Here is a 21,202-nt window from a genome sequence, read left to right on the forward strand (position 1 = left end):
AAAAACCCAAAACAATATTATTCTAGTAAAAAAATATTTTTTTTTCTACTGGCACTGCCATGACTGAATCTTAGATACCATTTACGCGAAACGATCTTAGACCCAGTGGTTCTCAAAGAATCAAGAAAATAATTAAAGCACATCAAAATGATAAACGAGCTCCCGGAAACGTTATTTTTACATGGCAAGCACAAACAGCAAAGAAAATAGGCAGGAGATAATTAAAAAATAATTGCAATCAGATCAAGGCCAGCAAATTTAGAAAGGAAAAAAAAAAACAGAGAAAAGAACAACCAGTCAACTAAATACAGATGGGAACCACCCTATCACGGAAACTGCAGCTTCTAATCACAAAAAAAAAAAAAAAACCCTACTCATTAAGATCTTGGGAGTTCTGTTCTGAATAAGCATGGAAGAAGAAAAATGCAGATATAGCAAAGCTTATCCATATCTATAGATAGCGAATCCTTTTCGTACAGAGATCGAGGGATTTGGCTGGTAGAAATAGGCTATAAGGGCCATTTTCTATAGACTTCTTTTGTTTTTTTTGTTTATTTATCAATCTTTTCCGATTTTAGAGATTTCTTGGTGAACCAAATGGCAAAAACCTCGTTATCATGTCCCAGCTTTTATATTTTTGCCAGTGTCCAGCTGTGAGTTTTGTTTTGTACTGTTTTCATGCTATCAATCTCCACCACATAATTTCTCAAGGTTGGTAGGTGAGTGTTTGTTATTATAGTAGGAATTATTTTTTTAAATTTTTTTATTTAAAAATATATTAAAATAATATTTTTATTATTATTTTAATATTAGTATATTAAAATAATAATAAATTAATTTAAAAAAACTATAATATCACTGCAAAAACAAACACTATCATAATATTACATGCATCAACATCTTAAAACAAATAAGCATACTGGTTGCCCACTTCAAGCTCAATCCAGGCCAAACTGTCCATAATCCTTACCTGATATCCAAAACTAATCCAAATAAAGATAATCACCTACAAAAATTAAAGAAAAGCAAAAGGTACCCTTGTACTGAAAGAAAAAAAATCAACTTGCAACTCCATGTCCACTTTGAATTCAAATCCCACCATGTACCGCCATGTACTTGACCACCCATGAGCCCAACATGATACCATACACAGATTCATAACACTAAATTCTTCAGAGCTAAATTATACAAGGTAGTGAATTTCATTTCATTTGGAGCAATAGATATATCTCGTTCAAGTTCAAAACACAAAACAAACAAGAACAAACTTCATCCTATTTAGAATCTCAATCCATTTTGATTTAGTTTTGTTCTACATGATCCGCGACCAAAATAACATCTTTTTTATTTTTTTTATTTTTAAAAATATGTTTTTTTCTAGAGAATAAAAGGTTGGAGGCAACTTGTTATTTGGTAGTTGGGCTTTTTAATAGATCTTCTTTTATACTGCACCAGTAGTAATGGGTGAGATCGGTTTCTTAGGTAAGGTTTAGTTTCTCTATAAAAAGATAAATATAATTATTGTTGTCTATAATTTTATAATTTAGATAAATTCAATATTATCTAAATAATTTTTTAAAAAAATATCTTGAATTATTTTTAATTAAATTATATTTATAACAATTGTTTAAATTATCTTTAGATTTATTGAATTAATTGAGTCACATTAAATCAATTCTCATATTTTTACTTATATTTGAAGTTTAAATTGTGTAATTTCAAGTTAATTTATCAAATTAATATTTTGAATCATTGAAAACTTTAAAATTATTTCAATTGATATAGCCCCTTCAAATAACCAGGAAAATCCAAATGAACAGGGGCAAACAGCTCAAATAATCTCAAGTAAAAATTCTAAATTCGCAGCATTTTGTACTCTTTGCCCTGCCTTGCCTCTTTTTTTTTTTTTTTTTTTTGCTCTTCATATCATCAAAATAATTGTTCTAGGATGATATATCTATTATAATCTGCAGCATGTTCAACCTCAATGAGACAAAATGCTATGATAATAATCATTCATTTTAAATCTACCATTTATATATATACATAAAAAAATAGAAGTTTCCACAACCCATAACTAAGCAATTTTCCTGTCAGATATCATCTATCAGGAGAAATGCTATCACTTTTTTGTATAAATTTCTTGAGCAGAAATGAAGAGAACCCGTCAGGGATGGTGAAATAAAAAAATAGTCACAGCATGAACTGACTGTGTTCTCGAATTCTCATCTCAACTTGACAGAGGGAGAGAGCAATGTGTAAAAATACAAGTTTAAGAGGGTGTTTGTAACTATAATATTTTTAATTTATTAAAATAATTTTAATTTAAAAATATATTAAAATAATATTTTTTATTTTTAAAAATATTATTTGTAATATAAGTATATCAAAAAAATATAAAAATATTTTTAAAAAATTAAACAGTTTTTTTTCCTTCAAAATTTGACTGACCCTCATTTAATATACAATACCAAACAGGGTTAAGGCAGTTGTTGCAATGGCTGGCCCAGTTCTTTAGATGTTTTGTTAATTCAAATAAAAAAAGGAGGTTGCAATAAAATAATATCGTGCAATTCTATCCATCCAATACACATGCATAGGAATTATTCTCGTGCACACAATATCTTAACCACTAAAAAATAAAGGGATAATTCCACCATAGCTTTAAAAATATATATGAGCCTGCACCTTTGAACAAACTAACCTAGGTGGGTGAGACTCCTAGCACCAAATTTATTTTTGTATTTTAAAAATATTTAAAAAATAATAATTTTATTTTATTTTTTGTTTTAAATTAATATTTTTAAATTATTTAATATATTAATATTAAAAATAATTTTTTAAAAATAACTATAACTACGCTACCAAATACACCATGAAGAAATATCCCCTGCAGAAGTCTCAAGGAAGTGCCTTCTCCTCTAGGTGTCCCAAAATGCATGCATGCTGTCAGCAAAAACCCTACCCAATTATTGGATGAACTGTCTCTGCAAATCGGAGCAAGGAGAGAAGAAGACTCTTTTTTTTTTTAATCTTTTTTTTTTCTTTTGTTTTTAAGGTGAAGCCCCAGAAGCCTTCTGAGGCAATGTTTGAGGTGAGTACATTTCTGAAAATTAATACCAATTGATTGATATTGATAGATTCCCTGTCAAAGCAGTAGTGATAAACAAACTACTGATATCATTGGCAACATTAGACGACACTCCCTGCAAGAAAAACGTAAAAATAACACCAGCTGTGCAGCGCGATTTGTGTTTTACTCGGATTATGTATTTAAAAATATTTTATTAATTGATAAAAACTTTAAAATATTAATTAATAAAAAATTATAATGTATACTTTTTTTAAAAAAATGTAATCATATAAACCATCGGAATACAAAACAGTACTTAGATTTTATCTACTAATTTATTTTGTGTGAATAAGTGTATCATTGTATTTGTTCATTGATTGTATAATTGTACTTGCTACAATTAGAATAAACAACTAGATAGGTTGCTGTGTGATGTCATGGGCTCCTCCTAAAAACACGAGTTGCTTTTAATTATAAGATAATTAAAAAATATTTTTTTAATATGTAATTACAAACTAATAATATTAAAAAATATATAATTTTTTTAAGTAACAAATAAGTAATATATAAAAACCTTACTTGAACTATCTTAAATTTTGTATAAAAATCAAATTGTAAAATATAAAGAGTTATCAATTCAATATAGATATTGTTTGAGCAACTTAAAACAAAATATGGCATAATAAATGAAAAAAAAATATAAAAATCTAACTTTTAAATAGAAAATAAAGTCTCAACAACTATTAGAAAATACATAGTAATAAATACTTGTCAACTCCTTGCAACTATAAAGATTTGAATAGCCTGGTTAAGTGTTTAGAAAAACATTTTATGTATCCATTTATATATTTGAACCCATTATATAAAATAATCATGTTACGTGCCTTAAATGTTCACCTTAAAGGATATATTTTTTCTCCCGTAGAAAGCAACTTAAAGCCTTTTAAACTTTCTCGAGCAAGTATTGGCTAAATAGTTTCTTTTATTAAATTCTAGATATAAACTTCTAGATATAAATTGAAAAACCTATGCATGCATTTAATTAAACAATTCAATAACTATTATGTACAATAGTGGAAAAAAATTTCATCAGCATTAAAAAAATCAAGAAAACCAAGCAAGAAATAAAAATTAAGATATCTCACTTCGCAACATGATTTATCAAAATAAATTTGTAATACGAAAACACATGAAATTTATAATGGAAACTAACACGCATAATATTTATTTAACAATAATTAAAAAATATATGAAAAATCTAAAAAAAAAATATTAAAAAAAATCTATATAAAATTAAGAAAAAATCACTTATTATTTTACATTTATTTGTTTTTAAAAGACACTTATTATCCCCATACAATTATTTAATAATCAATAAGCCATATAAAAATATTGAAATACCCCTAACACAAGAGCATTTATTTTTTTTAGAATGACAAAAATGTAATTACACTATTGTATCAAATAATAAATTTTGTGTATATAGTAGAAGTACCTTCAATTCCAGTGTTTTTTTTTAATTTAATTACATGCTATACAACATTTTTAATACTGAGCGTCTTAAATCTAATAATCATCATAAACTCATGTTTTTTGGTCTAACAACCATACTAGACCTATATATTTTTGCAATTGACAACATAATTTTCTAGGAGAAGAGAAAGGAGAAAGGGAGGTAGGGAAAAACCCTTGATCTAAGCTTATCCTTGGCCTGCCCCGGAACATGTGCCTCGTCATTATGCCTGGGGTGGCGAGGCACATGGATAGTCGCTCATAAAACAACTCTCAATTTTGTTTTGGGGCTGCATGTGCTACCCAAATGGCGAGGGTGATACTTACCTACTCAAGCTTGCATCAACTATTTTAAAAATACTCAATTGCCTCCGATCCTTTGCTGGCATAATTGTATCTTTACTGTTTATATTTTTTCTAAAGACAAAAGATGCCCCCGACTTGAAGGTTAAAATTTTATGTCTTGAAGGGCAAATCAATATTTATTGTAGCCCAAACAATCTGAACGAAACATTTTGTTTCCAATTATTTTTTTTAATGTCAAATGTATTTCATGAAAAAAATAATTTTACCCTTAACTGCATGCTTAACAAAAATTTTTTTTAAGAATAATTTTATCGCTACACTACTCCAATCTATGGTAATTTATATCTAGATAAACAGTAAAATAATGAACAATCATACATTGAGCTCTTTTAGTTTTTGTTGTAATGAAACAATGACACACGGTGATCCAAATTACATGCAATATAGCAATACTTTTTATTAAGAAGAAACTATTAGGTATTACAACAACTTTTATTTTTTATCCAATCACATAAACACTTGTTCTGCTAGTTAAATAATTTTTTTATACCAGATTTTATATATGATTGTATTTTAAATCTAGATTATATAAAAGTTAAAAAAACATATTTTTAATTCATAAAGCCATACTTTTCACACCAGATTTAATTAAACATATATTTTTTAAAAGTTATTATCTTAAAATTATAATTAAAAATATTTTTCTTAAACTTATTTTTTAAATTATAATTATAAAAACTATCACAACGTCAAGTATATACTGAGAATCAAGCATAATTTGCATTTTAGGAAGTTGGAAAAGATATGTGTTTGATATTAAGATATATAATATTTTTTAAAAATATTTTTTATTTAAAAATATATCAAGATATTTTTTCAGGTTTTTTATATTAGAACATCAAAATCATAAAAAAATAAAAATAAAATTAATATATTTTTAATTAAGGACACTTTTGAAATTCATAAAATAAAAAAAGCTACCCGCTCCAAAACTATCACGCATCCCCAGTGTAAAAAGATTCAAATGGAGGAGCAAAGTTTAAAATATTATGTCATTGACTAAACATATAATTAAATCGGACATCATCAAATAGAATAAGATCGGGTTTCAATGTGTTTGATGCACACATCGAATATCATTTCACAAAGAACAAGAAATAAAACAATATTTGCTGGGGGAGATAAGACTAAATATATAATTAAATCAGACATAATTAAATAGAATAAAATTGAATTTTATCTTGTTTGATGTCCGTATTAAATAATATCATTGCAAACAGACCATGAATAACAGATTGAAAAAGACAAAATGAAACTAGAAATCAGAAGAGATAAAAAAAAAAAAAGGAGCTTAGAGAGAGATTGAAAAGTAGAGTGCGGTTAGACTTTGTTTTTTTTTAAAAAGTCTCTGATAAATTTTAAACGAAAAAGAAAAGGAGTAAAGAATAAATAAAAAAACCTTGAAATTTCAGAGTCCCAAAATGTCAGAAGATAGACAGGGAACATCCAACAACGACAAAAAACTCTCTTGTCTAGGAAGTTACCTAGAAACCCCTCTCTTTCCATTTCTCACTCTCTCTTCTTCTCTTCTTCTTCAATCTCTCTCCAAACATGAATCCTCCTCACAAAACGGAAACTGATCTCTTCCATAACCACCATGACCTGGTCCCGCCACTCCCTCCTCCTCCTCATCAGATCATCATCCCAACTCCTCAAACCCAATCACAACCGTCCATTCAAGACGACCTTTCTCTCCCCGAAATCGTCCTCTTCTGTTCCCCGTCCTCCCCCGATAACTCACCGAGTCAATCCTCCTCCGACAACGACGACTCCCTCAGTCACCACCAAAACAACCTCCACCACAACTCCAATCGTATCCACAACCCTCACGCGCCTGCCTTTATTAACCCTGAGCCACACATATCCACACAGTTCTACACGTTCAACGCTGACTCTCACACTCTTATGATCCGTTGCATACTCGAGCAGCGCCTCGCCACTCCCGACGAGATCCGGGCAGCGACGCCGTGCACGGTGTTGAAATCGTGGCGGAATGTCTGGAAAGATAGGAACGAAGACACCGCTTACCTAACGGGATGGAAAAGGATTCAGGAGAAGTTAATTGCGCATGTGGACCCTACATCTGGTAACGAATTTCTCTGTTTTAAAAATAATTCACAGCAATTTGTTTCTCACATTGATCAATGGCAAGATATAGTTACTAGTTTCCACGGCGACGCAGATTTAAAACATTTAGGGTTAAGAGAAACAATAGAGAGAATTAAACAAGTTTGGACTGTAGGTGCTAAGTTTTATGGAATACCGGAGAGTTTTATTAGGGTTTGTGTTGCTGCCTGTCCGGTCTGTTCCACGAGCGAGGGTTCTAATTCGCGGAATAAACGTAGGCGTTTTGAGTACACCGAGTCATTTGATGTGCCTGCGAAGGAAGTTCCAACGAAGTTACAGCAATTAGCAGCAAAACATAAGGTTGTGCTTTGTATTAGGCAGAAATATATTAGGTATAAACCATTTATGGCAGAGGTTAAGGATTATGCCTGCCATAGGGCGGGTGAGCCAGTTGCAAAGAAGTCAAGGATGTTGAAAAGAGAGCCTTATGCGTCAAAGAGGTGTGGGTGTGGCTTTAGGATTAGGGCGATTGTTCCAATTACGAATTATAATGAGAAGGATAAGACTTTTGTGTATCAAGAAGAGGGGATGGCAATGTTTAAGTTGTATGCAGTGCATTCAGGGCATGAACCGGGGCCATTGGATGGGAATGCGAGGATAATACATCGGGTTGTTGGGCATAAAGGTGGGTTTATGATGGATCAAGAAATGGTTTATGGGGTACGCGAGGATGTGGACAGTGAAGGTTTTGGTTTGTTGGGGAAGGATGATGGGGAATTTCAACTTTCAGTTTTGCAGCAGGTGCAAGAGTTGAGAGCTGAAATTGGGTTATTAGAAGGGAGATTGAGGAAAATCCCAAGTGAATTGATGGGTTCAGTGGCTCAGGAATTGTGTGATGTTGTCAACAAAGTTAGGAGCATTGGGGATGAGAGTTCAAAGACAATAGGGTTGCTTTCGCACAAGTCTCATTCAGATGATGTGTTAGTGGGGGGAAATGATCTGGCTCACTGGACTGATCACCATGAACGGCTATACAAGGAGACAGAATTGATCGAAGATGATGAAGATAGTTTTGGCCGGACACTTGGGGATGTTGTTCCCTGGGACCAGATGAGGGCAGAGTGTAGGAGTGAGAAGGACCTGTTGAGTGAGCCGTCTAAGCCTGAAAAGTGGTTGAAGTGCAGTGCTTTTGATGAGAAGAGCATTCTTGATTGTGAAGATACTAAACTAACCAAGCCCATGAGACATGATGAGGGTATAGTGACAGATGTAGGTCTTATACAGGTTGATAGTTTCTACCATGAGAATCCTAAATGGTATGATTCACCTTGTGGGTTGGACACCAGTGCAGATTGTGAGGACAGTGAATTCAGACATGGGGAAATTGTGTAGAGTCCTCAAGAGCCAGGTTAACCTGCTCTAACTTAGGGATTGAGATTAAATCATGCCCACTATCCATTCTGACATCTGGAAGTGGGCTGTACATTTATGTATACTGAAGAATGGAGCTTCTCACATGCTTCTGGGTATCTTTTGTATACTGCACTGTAAATTATGGCCAACTGGTCCGATCTGCACGTACTTTATTTATAACTATTTGTTAACAACTTTGTGGACCTTAATTTTCAGCCGGTTCCTACGGGTAATGCGTATCTGTGATGTGTTAAAAATTATTATATGTAATTCTTTGAGAATGTTTATGTATTATATACCCAATCTTTCTTTCTAATATTATTGCTTGAAGTTGTGTGAGGCTTCCCTCCCTCCCTCCCTCTGTCTCTGTATTCTTTTCTTTGATAAAAAGCTCTGAAACATTAGCTTAAAATGCTTTACTTCTCTGAATTACATAACCAGTAATTAAGGCTGTTTTCTGGCTTGTTTGTTGTCCTAGCTGTTACGATTGTCATCAGTTGTGAAGCTCCTAGAACATAATTTCTAGAGGTGCATATATCATGTGCATAGAAAGTCTACTAAATCTAATATGTTCATGGCCAAGTGGTTTCTTGCTGGACCCTCTATTGTATGAAGTTGTCAATGAACTTGTAGTGGATTCCTTTTATGTGTTTAGTAAAAAGTGGCGCCCCTTAGCTTATTTTTATGGAAATTTGATGTACAGGCTTCTTGCATCACTTGCACAATGTATATTTGCGGTTTGCTTTTTGGAGGGTATCTTTTTTTCCTTCTTCATCTGCTTATTTGTCCTTTTAACTGAAAGAAAAAAAAATAAAAACAAATCTTCGATGGTCAGTCCAACCTTTGGAAATTTCTAAATCTTGGTGGTGTTAGTTCCTATTACCACATTATTAACCAGAGAGCAGGAGTCAAGGATACATCCCTCACTCTTCCACAATTAATAGCTGTGTTCTCTTAAAAATGGGTGCTGTTCTTTTTCTTCAATCTCAGGATAGTTAGTTTGATTTCTTTCGGCATTTATTGTGAGTTGGTTCTTTGAGGTTCCTATTTAAAAGTTTCTGATCAGACAATGAAATTTTGTTCTCTATACATGATACAGCATTTTATCAAATTGAAGAATTTTTCAATTGTGGACAATGCATTCGGGAAAAGTTTTGCGCACGTGTGCACCAAGACTTTCAACAGTCTATGCCACAATCTATATTTTGCACTTGGAGGTTCAAAGAGCTGAAATATTAGCATGAGCTATGTATTTGTGCATGCAGACTGAGGCTCTCTACTGCTGTTTTGGCAACATCAAATACATCAAATTCAATTCAATTTACAAACAGCATGTATCTTAGATTCTTTTTCATATGCTTTTATCTTTTATTGGTTCTGGATCTGGATATCATTCAGTATCATTTTGTCTTGAAACTTTTTAGCCTGTTCAATAACAAAGAAAGTGGGATTTTTTAGCTAAATCTTGCATTGATGATGTTAAAATAGGAACATGGTGTGTTCATTATTCAGATCACTGATAAGTTGTTCTTGTAGGTGTTCTTTTCCTGTGCAGTTTTTCTTATATGGTTTTATCTAAAGGTTCAGATCATCGTGACAACTATTTGCAGAAGTGTTTCAGTCTTCAGTACTGCATTGATCGGATGCTTATGAATGAGGAGCAATGACCTGAGCTTGCTCTCATTTTTCCTATGAAGAATTTCAACCTAGGAATCAAAATGGCTATGTGAACAGCTTATGGAGGTGAGCACATAAAACCCCTTTTGTTGGATTCGATAATCCCTGGGGGACTGGTTATTCCATTATTAAATCTTGAAGGCTCCCAAATACTGAATTTTAATTTTGTATCACATGTATCCAGGTCTGGCTTACATGCCCAGCACCAGGAAGGCTTCTTTCTTGGCATATCCTTGCTACTAAAGCAGCTGGTATGTTCTTTAACAATTGATTCTAAATTTGGTCAGCATCGTATTCATGGTAAAAATGTCATCAAAATTTTCCTGAAAGAGTGGAGGTGGCTGTACACATTGATATACAGGATTTGCTGTTATGCACACAAATTTCTTAACAATTTATTTATTGCTCATGGCTTTCTGAAATAAATAGTCGTGATGTGTTTATCTAGAAACTCTCCTTTGCCATTGTTACTTCTGGAAATTCTTTGCCATAAGAAATGCCATCATTCTTATGGCAAGCTGAAAGGCTCCTTAAGGCTTTGAGCTAGGTTAAGAAATTTATAGTCTATTGGCAGACAAGCCATTGTTCTATTTATGCTTTTTGACATAAATCTGGTTCCATAGTCAAAATCTTACTTCTCCTCTTTTTTCCATGGCTCTACATGTTCATGCTAGCCCCGGTCCCTACACTCACAAATCAGGACATTCTTAAGAGATACACATATCACATACCGACTCCATTGTTCATTATTCATCATATTGTATTGGCTTTTTAACTCTATAGTGCCTCCTTTGTCCTTTGAATAAACTTATTTAATCTTCATTTTTTAAAACAAATTTTTGTTTTGTTTCATTGCTGATGCACAACCTTATACTATCTGTTCTGGCTAGGCCAGACTAAAGTCCATTTGGAAGCACCTTGGAAACCATGAAGGTATTGCTTTGAAGATCAAAGAAGGCATGCAGTAGGAAAAACCTTTGAGTGGGATCCAAATCCTAGGAGAAAAAAATTTGCGTTTTTTGCCCCCCCTAAAGAAAAGATAGTACTATTCGAACACTTAAATCAACTGATGTTGTGTTATTTTGCTTTACTTCTTCCTTAACCATGCCCCCCACCTTATTTTCTGTTTCCGTTCTCTATCCTTATCTTAGAGGTCCAGCTCAGATATCTAAAGTGAATCTCCCTTTTTGATACTCTCATGTAATTCCCTTTTCTCATTATCATCTTCCCCATATCCCAAGTGTTGGATCTAGGATTTTGTGTATATCAAGGCATCCGAGATTCCTTGGTGCTTGATCACGCTAGGCTTTGGGGTTTAAAATTATAATCATGGTAGATTGCGAGCTACAATTAGATGTCATTTGACTATGTTTCCTTTTCTTGACTACAAACTTGTGAAAACGTGGCTGGGAACTAGAATCAAGTTCCCTCACATATTTGTTCCTTGTTCCTGCGAGTTATATTGAACGCCTTGTGGCTTTGTATTGAATATGCTTCAGACAATATTTATGAAAAATCAACTTGCCAATCGTACTTGATAATCAAGGTTCGATGTATATGTGATTTGCTGACAACAATGATGGAAATTCCTTCTTCAGGGAATTACTCAAATTTGTTGTCAAAAGTTAGAAGACAAACAATTCAAAATCCCCCTTCGCCGCCTGCTCGCTTATTGTTGCCAGTTCTTTGATGGATGCTCTCATGCTCCAGGCACTGCGATCACGTGGACTGCTCATCCGTCCAAGTAACTGGGCCTGATATTGGATTGATGTGCTTTTACACCAATTTTAACAAGTGGAATTCTCCCTAAAACTTGATCATGGGCTTAGTGAAGTGAAAGAAACATTAAAGGTAGAGAAATGAAATATTACGATTTTCATTAGATTGTGACCCATACAAACGGAGCTAACAACACTAGAAGGGCAACAGAAGCCACAGCCGATTGTATCCTAAAAATTCCAAGGAGAGCTTGGAGGCTTAAATGTAACTTGTGGCAAGCATGTAGACACAAACTCTCGAGTCAGCTCTTCACCATTAACTTCCTAGTCCGATGGATTATAGAAACCTGTCATTTCTGTTGATGTTTGTTGCACTTGTAACTGATCAAAATGCGTTGATATGTTAGAGCTTGAAGCTAGCTTTGTGAACGATGGTACTTCTGAGGATGAATCAAGAGTTGTTTGAGAGGGGCTTTGAGCACACTGAGATGGTGGCTGAGGTTGAGGGAGGCGCTGCAATGTCGAAAGGTTGGCTTGAATGAAGGCCAGCTCCGCTTGCAAATTCAATACCTGTGGTGACAAGATAAATTCTCATCAGAATCCTTTCAAGTAGCATCCAAATTTGAACTTGCAATCCAGGAACAAAAAGATATCGCCTGTTCTATAGCTCATCTTTTTTTGGATAGTAGGTGAAGAACACAAGATGCTCTTGGAGCTGCTGCAACCATATATCGAACTTAGAACCCGGACAAGGAAAAAAGACTTCAAAAGTTAAGAATTCAAAGATCAGCTGCGACTATGATGGCAGCCAGATATAGGGTTTTTCTTTTTATCAAGCAATTAAAAATCAATTTCAAAAGAGCTAGAGATACTTCCAAATTGACTAGCTAATTATATCTCACAAAATTTAAAGCTTTTCACCTCCTTTTCTTTCCTCGCAAAAATTCATGAACAGCGTAAACGAGGTGCTTGAAGTAAGAGCGCACTCACCTCCTTTTCTTTCCTCGCAAAAATTCCTGAACAGTGTAAACGAGAAAAAAAATCCAAACTACTAAGAGCGCATTCCGTTGGTATTAATTATATTTTCCATATATATTGAACTCTCGGACTCTCTCTCGAGGTGCTCGAAGTAGTCAATGCTAACAAAGCAATGGCATTTTACCTAATCCAATAAAGCAAGCACCCCATAATTAAGTGGTTATCTGCCCAACGAGCCTACATGTAGAAATCATAGGCGCTCCATGAACGACTGTGCGCTATCATACACGGATTTTTCAACAAACTATTCAAAAATGAGAAACCCTAACAAAACCCACCAGCAAAGGTTTGATCATGATAAAATGATCCGAGGCATATAAATAAATTGTCTTCCCGTGTGAATGTAAGACTTTTGGGATCTAGCCAGATTTACTGCATTAGAACCAACACATGGGTCTAGGTCCCACTACTATTATAGCTTCTTACAAGGAGACATTAACCCTCCTTAATTTGTTGATCATAATAAATGCATCAAGACTTCGACTTCAATATGTGGCAGATTACGAGTAATAATTATTTAGGACTATACATCAAAGTCAAAACCATAGACACTTAAATATTTCTCGAGCTTGCTGAAGTTTGCTTTGTACTCCGGCAAGCAACAAGATCCCCCTTCAGTCAATTCTCTCTCGGAGTTTTACCATTCACAGCTCAAGTTGGCTTAAATTTCACGCAATTTTGTTGAAAAATTAATTTGGTTACACCCCAAAACACTAAAAAAATTCACTCAAAAAATGCGCAAGAGTTTCACTCAATTCATTACATCGAGAAAACGAGTGAGAAGTAATGTTTGGAAGAAACCAAAGAGAAGTTAGTGAACCCTAAGTAGAATCCACAAGAAAACTTAACTTCATGTAAGAGCAGTTTGGGACTAGATAACCAGAAACCCTACAGAAGGTTCACATTAGCAATACTTGTTCAAATTCACGTATAAATATGCCAAACCAATGACTTGACGAACTAGTGAAACCGGCAAATAGTAACGTGCAAACCTCGACCAGCTAGATCCTCTACGGTTCTAGTCTTCAAGACGAATCGTTATGCTGCCATGAACAGGACAACGCCTGACGAACAGTTTGATCCATGTTGAGAATTCCTTCTAGCATAATTACTTGATGACGATCTAGTTTCTGATTTATCCATATATTTTCAGCTCTATTTCTATTTTCAAGGACTACAAAAACAGAAAATTCTCTACATATGAACTAAAGGGGCCAAAAGCAAAACTTACACTATCATATTCAACGTCTCCAAAGAAAATTTATCACATGAAGGTCTTTTGAAGGTAGTTTAGAGGATAAAGAAAGCAAGGGAAAGTTCTAACACAAAATCCCTTGCAGTTAATCATAACTTTGAAGCATAAAACACAAACCATTTGTAAGCGGCACGATGTTGTCGACCCCAAATTCATTATGTCAATAGATGAGTACTCTTAAACCTCCAATGGATAGCAAAGGCAGAGGTGATTTAGTACTAATAAGCTACAATTAATCTAAACCATATGGGAGCTTATATATATATATATATATATATATATTAATCACTCACAATTTTATTCTTCTACCACCGTTCTGTGCAAGTTTAGAAGGGGATAAATGAGGAAGAAAGCTAAAGATGAAAACCCTGACCAAACTTAGCCTTCAAATACTAATTGAAAGGTTTTTGGCCAATTATCATCAAGAAAAAATATTTACCTGTTGTTGGAGAGTGAAAATGTGACCTACACAACCATAAACAGGGTCTCTAACCCTAGCCAAGGCCTCATAACAAAGAGTTACAACAGCATCAAGACGCTTGTGAGCAGGTATGCGCAAGAGCAGCTTAGAAGCATTGCTAGCACCAAATACCTTGTGCACCGCTGCAAAGTGAGCTGTCCCTTGATCAGGATCAAAGTATGGTGCAAAAATGCACCCTTTTACACACTTTTTCCGGAGGAACTTGCAGGCACCACAAGGCCCACTCCCATTATTTGTACCAGCACTCATCATCTTCTCTCTGCAGAAACAATCCACTTCCTTGGGGTTTCAGTTTTACTCTTTGTGGGGTCTAACTAGCTAGATAGAAGATAAAGAGGGAGAGAGATAAAACGAAGGCATGGATGGGTATTTATTTACTTCTTTAGAGACCACAGAAAGGTCTGTTTAATTTTTACTCCTTTGTTTTTGTTAATTATTATTATTAATTTTTTTTTTTGAAACTTTGGTGATGGGTCAATAGTGTGAATTGGCTGTTTAGTTGAATATTGTTTTTTCATAAGAAAAACAGTTTTATTTTTTAACTCCTTGATATTAATTATTTTAACTTATATCCAAATGAGTTAACACGCATACCTTATTATTTTAAATTTAAATTAAATAAAAAAATTCCCTTTCTTTCATTCTTTCCTTTTTTCAATACTAATTAAAATATAAGAAAAATAAATGAAGATTTTCATAATAATTGAGAAAGATTTAATATAGCTGGTGAAGAAATGATGGAAAATATATATCTATTTCTTTTTTATAAAAAAACACACGTAGCTAATCATAATTAAAAAACGTGGAGGGATTAAATTTTAGCAAGGAATGTACTTGCTAATTAAAACTTTAAAGCCACGGCAACTACAGAGGAAGCAGAGGGGGAGCAAGATTGCGTGAAGCAAACATACATGCGGTGAGGGACAGTGCATCAACATCCAACCGCCGCAGCTGTGGCCACGTGCGAGACCCCACGTGGGACAAACATCCTATCCTCCTTTCCCATCAAATTATTATTTTCTCTGCAGTCACTTCCATGATTTTATCAGAGATGGAGATGGTAAGTCGTGAAAGACACAGGGACTCCCCCCTCCCCGGCTTTTAGAGCTCTGTTCCCTCTCACCTTATCATCTTTGAGCGTAGGCAGAGCACTCAAGCAAGAGCTAAGAGTGACTGCAATAGTGTTAGGAGAGATCTGCAGAGTGTAAATATGGCTACTGTTTGCGTGTAAAGGCATATCTACTAGCACTGTAGCAGGTGCGTGCACTTCTTTTTTTCTTCTTGCCTCGGTTCAAGTTACAGTTCAAGCTATAGCTCCACTGTGAGAATGATGAATGATTGAATTCATTCATGCCGTGTAATACCTGGGGAAGCGTTTGTTTTTGCGTACAAATTATATTTTATAAAATTTTTAATTTTTTATTGTGTTTCTAAATTATTTTAATACATGGATTTTAAAAATAAAAAATATTATTTTTCTATATTTTTAAATAAAAAATACTTTATAATATTAAACACCATCTCATTCAGTGTTTAAACGAGTCTAGCTAAATCAAAATACTTTATAATATTAAACACCATCTCTTTCGGTGTTTAAATGAGTCTAGCTCATTACACGGTACATGTATCGATAAAAAAAATTGTACTGAAATTTACTAAAACATTCTTCAAATCTTGCGCCGACTAAATTTAAAAGATATAAATTTTTTATTTTTTAATTATTTCAGGTTTATTTTTTAATTAATTTTCGAAATTTTATTCAAAATTGTGCCAATATTTCTGGCCCTGAGCGGCTAATATCTCAAGCGAGAGCCATGGATCTCAAGATCCACACGAAGAGATCCCTACGGATGGCAGCGAGTACTATTTATACCTGAACTCGAACTTAAAAATGTTTACCTGAATTTGATTGGGTATAGATTAAAACTGATGCAATTAGATTTCGAGTTTCCATGAATATTCACTGGGTATTCAACAGCTTGAATCTTTGATTGGTTTCTCGAACAGAAACCCAACAGTTGTTGCTGCGTTCAAGTCTATATGATCAAGCCTATTCTAGCAGTGAAAAGCAATTGCAGATTTTTTGCCCTGATCCTTTCTGCCATAACATAGGCGAGGAAATGGATATCAAGAATCTGCTTTTCAAGTTCTGTGACAATTACACAGCAAAGAGTAACAAAAATCAACCAACTAGCCATTCTCAACAGTACACAGGCTATTAAAATTATAGTTCAAGCAACTCAACAATGATTTTCTTTTGGAAAGGCTAAATGAACATACCAAGTGATCTATCAATGTATTTCATACTAATTTTTTTTTTTATATTAAAACCATGACGGAAGAGATTAAGAAGAAAAAGACCTAACATAATGGCTCTACAAAAGTCAAAATCCATGAAAAAAAGGTCCGACTGGATGTTAAATTCAATTTTTTTTGAGCTTGGCTACATGCCAGAGCAAAGCATATGTGAGCCTGTTAATATACCAAGTCTAATATCTTTGAGCCTAGAATTGCTTAGATCCAAAGATCCAATATGAAAATCTAGAATCATCATTTCCTTACATCTTAGTTAAGCAAAAAACCCATTTAAAATAATTCTTTTGTCAATTGACATTAAAGTTGATTATAATAGTTGATTCCATTAACATTAATATTATATATAAAATGATGTGAGGTCGTCCTTTATAGGTATAGAACACTTCCATTAACATTAATATAGTATAAAAAAACATTTACGTCAATATTAATGTAATAGTTTCCTCCTTACTTTGGTGTAAAGAAGAAAAAGATTTATAACCTCTCGAATAAGAGAGAGAAAATTCAAGGTATAAAGTCTATAAATACTCTTAGAATAACATAGTTAAATGATTCACAATCTTTGTTTTTTTACAACATGCTCTCAGCATTTATTATATATAAATTAATAACAAATATTTTTGTTATTGGAATTTAATGATTATTTACTATGAATCATCGTAATAAAAGTTATTGATTTAATTATTGAAGGGTCTCTCAATCTACTAAAAGAGATTTTTTTAGAGGATATCTACCATTTGTCATCAACCCTTTGAACACTTGGTCAAGAAAAAAGAAAAACTAACATGAACACATGACCATCTATCATACAAACACTGTGAAACACAAGTTTCCTCAAGATATCTATCATTTGTCATTAACCCTTTGAATAGTAAGTCAAGGAGAAAGAAAGACTAATATGAACACATGATCATCCATCACATAAGTATTGTGAAACACAAGCTTCCTAGTATTTTAGATTTTGAAGCACCATCACCGATCTTTCTTTAATGGTTTGATTTGTAAAAGAAAAAAAGAAAAAAAGAAAAGAAACCTAAAAGAAAAGAATAAGAACAAAAGGCCAGGAGAGGCTAAAAATAAAATAATATGTATTATAGGGAAGAAATCAAATTTTATATTTATATATACTTGGTATAAATGTAAAATTTTGATATGTTAAGGTTATTTATGTAATTTAGATTTGGGCTGGGTTCGGGTAGGGCTTGAGTCAGGTAGGACAATATTCATATCTTATTCAAACCCGCATGGACTAAATTTTTTTATCATTTAAAGTCAATTCAAGTTGGTATCCATTTGCATATAGACGGGAAAATATCTTATGAAATATATGAGAAAATATACTATTTATAAATAATATGAATAACATCATGCAAATAGAATTATTTATGAATAATAAAATAAGGTGAAATAAGGTAACTTGATTAGACCGAATCAAGGGAATATAGAGAAAAAGAGAAGAGAGTGGAGCTTCGTCTGACCATATTTGGGAACTCAGGACTCGTTTTGAATGGATTTTTCATAAAAAGAAAAAAAGAAAAGAAACCTAAAAGAAAAGAATAAGAACAAAAGGCCAGGAGAGGCTAAAAATAAAATAATATGTATTATAGGGAAGAAATCAAATTTTATATTTATATATACTTGGTATAAATGTAAAATTTTGATATGTTAAGGTTATTTATGTAATTTAGATTTGGGCTGGGTTCGGGTAGGGCTTGAGTCAGGTAGGACAATATTCATATCTTATTCAAACCCGCATGGACTAAATTTTTTTATCATTTAAAGTCAATTCAAGTTGGTATCCATTTGCATATAGACGGGAAAATATCTTATGAAATATATGAGAAAATATACTATTTATAAATAATATGAATAACATCATGCAAATAGAATTATTTATGAATAATAAAATAAGGTGAAATAAGGTAACTTGATTAGACCGAATCAAGGGAATATAGAGAAAAAGAGAAGAGAGTGGAGCTTCGTCTGACCATATTTGGGAACTCAGGACTCGTTTTGAATGGATTTTTCATAGTAAACAATAAACATTATTCATAAATAGTAAATTAGGTTATACCAAAGATTAAAATAAAAAAGAGAGAAAATAAGGGTGAAATTTGATTTGAGTGAATACATTTACCGGAGAGAAACTTAATTAGTTCTTAACCGAATCAAGTGTGTTGGACTTAATTTTATTGTGGCATTATCGAGTCCTATGGGATTCAATTGGGTTGGCAGAACTGAGCTCTACTTCTCTTTTATTTTTTTATATTATCACTAATTATTTCATGATATGCCACTGAAGGATGCAGTTCCGGTTTCTTACATTGAGAAAAAGACAGTAATATATTTCAATCCATAACATTTTGAATTGTTAAATATATTTACTTATTATACTGTGAAATACTGTCTCATCATTAGGATGATTAAGCATAACTTCAACGAAAAAATGCCTGATTATGTGGGAGAAGAAATACTATTTATTTTAAAAAATCATTTTTAAATTACGAGTTAATAAGTACTTTTTACTTATTGGATAGTAAAAATTTTATTTCTTTGTAAATTGAATGTCCCTATAAATGCAAAATAAACCATAGCAAACTCTTGGATAAGACATTCGAGGTTTTTGCCCCGAATAAATTTCTCTTCAATAAATAAATTCCTGCCATGAATATAAATTTTGTCAATTTTTAAGGACAATGAGACAGGAAAGTCTTCCAGTCGGTCAATCAGTTCTCGATGACTTGGACGAGCAGGGAATAAATCACGTCATTACACGTGGCATCCCGCGGATGGTCCTCTTCTCGTCCTCTCTCTTCGAGAAAGAAGAACATTTATGGATGCCAGAGTCTGACGAAAAGTGAAGGAAAGGACATGCTAATGAATTGACTAAGGTAATTCATCTCCATTTTTATTTTTATTTTTATATATACATATAAATAAGGGTCCTTTCCACTTGGCGTTTACTCAGATTTTACTTTTAAATCAGATGATTTAGCACCTGAAAACAATTTTAATGTTATTTGTTCCTCGTAAAGAATACAAAAAAAAAAAAAATCTTTAAAATTATCTTTGTTAGGAGCAAAATTACGAAAATAATTAATCTATTATGGATCTATTCAAAAAATAAAAATCTTTAACATTATCTTTGTTAGGAGAAAAATTAAGAAAATAATTAATCTATTATGGATCTATTCCATAATGTTTTATCCATATTCCAATTCCAATAAAATAAAGTACGGTACGAAAATATTACAAAAAAAATAAAGAGAAAAAAAATGGAGCTCAAATGAGTTACGGGTTAAAAATGAAATACAAAAATTTATTTAAAAATACTTTGTTAATTCTAATATTGTATTTAAAGAATCTTGATGCTTTAAGATTCTCAAAATTAGTAGTCTTATTTTTTGCTAAAGTGATACGGAGGACAATTAATATGCTGAGAAAATTGTTCCACACAAAGAGGTTCACATTAAATTACAAATGAGTGCCTTTTAGCCCCACTTTCTCCTCGCCCTTGACCACTTTGACCCAAAATAATCTAACCCAATTCTCTACTATATATATATATATATAATAGTACCCAGATAAACTTGAAAGTAATTTAACTGATTTACAAACTTTAAAATTAATAATTATAATTTTTTTAGTAATTTTAAAATGATTTAAATTCATAATCATTAGAAAACAAATTCAAAACCTCACTAATTGAAATATGCTATCTGCCACATTGATAAAGGCCTAGGTGCTGATAAGGAAGAACAACTACTCCCTTGCCCTAGGAGGAAAAAACAACAAAGAGAAGTTCAGGGGAAATTTGGCATAATTTATGTTTTTGTTTCCATATGTTCTAGACACGTGAACAAGAAATCTGTTTGTTTTAGATTTTTTCTTGAAGCATTTAGCTTGACTGTGGAAGTTTTTGGCACTCAGTTGTTGGGTTTTTGAAGTTTTTTTTTAGAAAAAGAAAATAAAAAGGAGAGCAGGTGGCCTCCCCATCATCCTGGCTTAATAATAGAATAACATCGTAGCAAACTGCCACAATTTTACTATAGCCTTTTGTTTTTCCTGAAGGTTAAAACTTAATCCCAGCGCGTACCGTGGCTGGTTCATTACCATTCGATCGAAAGCTTATGAGCTAGCGTCTTAGGCATTAATCCAGAAAAAGGAGATGAAGGTGGGGGTTTTCAAGTTTCACCATCATCATTGCACTTGCTGATCAATGATATTGGGCCAAACTCTACAGGCCTTCGATGCAAACATTTCTTAGGAGGCACCCTTTAGTTACA

The 21,202-nt window shown here is 32.9% G+C and overlaps 2 protein-coding genes across 2 annotated transcripts; one reads left to right on the forward strand and one right to left on the reverse strand.

Moving 5' to 3' along the window:
* Positions 1–6,379: 6,379 nt before the first annotated feature.
* Positions 6,380–10,559, forward strand: LOC105132580 (uncharacterized). Its single transcript, XM_011036154.1, has 2 exons — positions 6,380–10,174; positions 10,293–10,559. Exon 1 carries the CDS (start codon positions 6,503–6,505, stop codon positions 8,408–8,410), a length of 1,908 nt encoding a protein of 635 aa, XP_011034456.1. The 5' UTR covers positions 6,380–6,502; the 3' UTR covers positions 8,411–10,174; positions 10,293–10,559.
* Positions 10,560–11,953: 1,394 nt separating this feature from the next.
* On the reverse strand, positions 11,954–14,960 carry LBD19 (LOB domain-containing protein 19). Its single transcript, XM_011036165.1, has 2 exons — positions 14,559–14,960; positions 11,954–12,396 (listed from the first exon to the last, which is right to left on the reverse strand). Exons 1-2 carry the CDS (start codon positions 14,850–14,852, stop codon positions 12,151–12,153), a joined length of 540 nt encoding a protein of 179 aa, XP_011034467.1. The 5' UTR covers positions 14,853–14,960; the 3' UTR covers positions 11,954–12,150.
* Positions 14,961–21,202: the final 6,242 nt, after the last annotated feature.

The sequence above is a fragment of the Populus euphratica genome, unplaced genomic scaffold, assembly GCF_000495115.2.
Source record: "Populus euphratica unplaced genomic scaffold, PopEup_1.0 scaffold2.1, whole genome shotgun sequence".
In the NCBI taxonomy this organism is placed as follows: Eukaryota; Viridiplantae; Streptophyta; class Magnoliopsida; order Malpighiales; family Salicaceae; genus Populus; species Populus euphratica.

Coding starts and splice junctions, on each gene's coding strand:
- LOC105132580 (XM_011036154.1), top strand. CDS start 6,503: ATGAATCCTCCTCACAAAACGGAAACTGATCTCTTCCATAACCACCAT.
- LBD19 (XM_011036165.1), bottom strand. CDS start 14,852: ATGATGAGTGCTGGTACAAATAATGGGAGTGGGCCTTGTGGTGCCTGC. Junction 12,397..14,558: donor TTTTCACTCTCCAACAACAG/GTAAATATTTTT, acceptor TTGTCACCACAG/GTATTGAATTTGCAAGCGGA.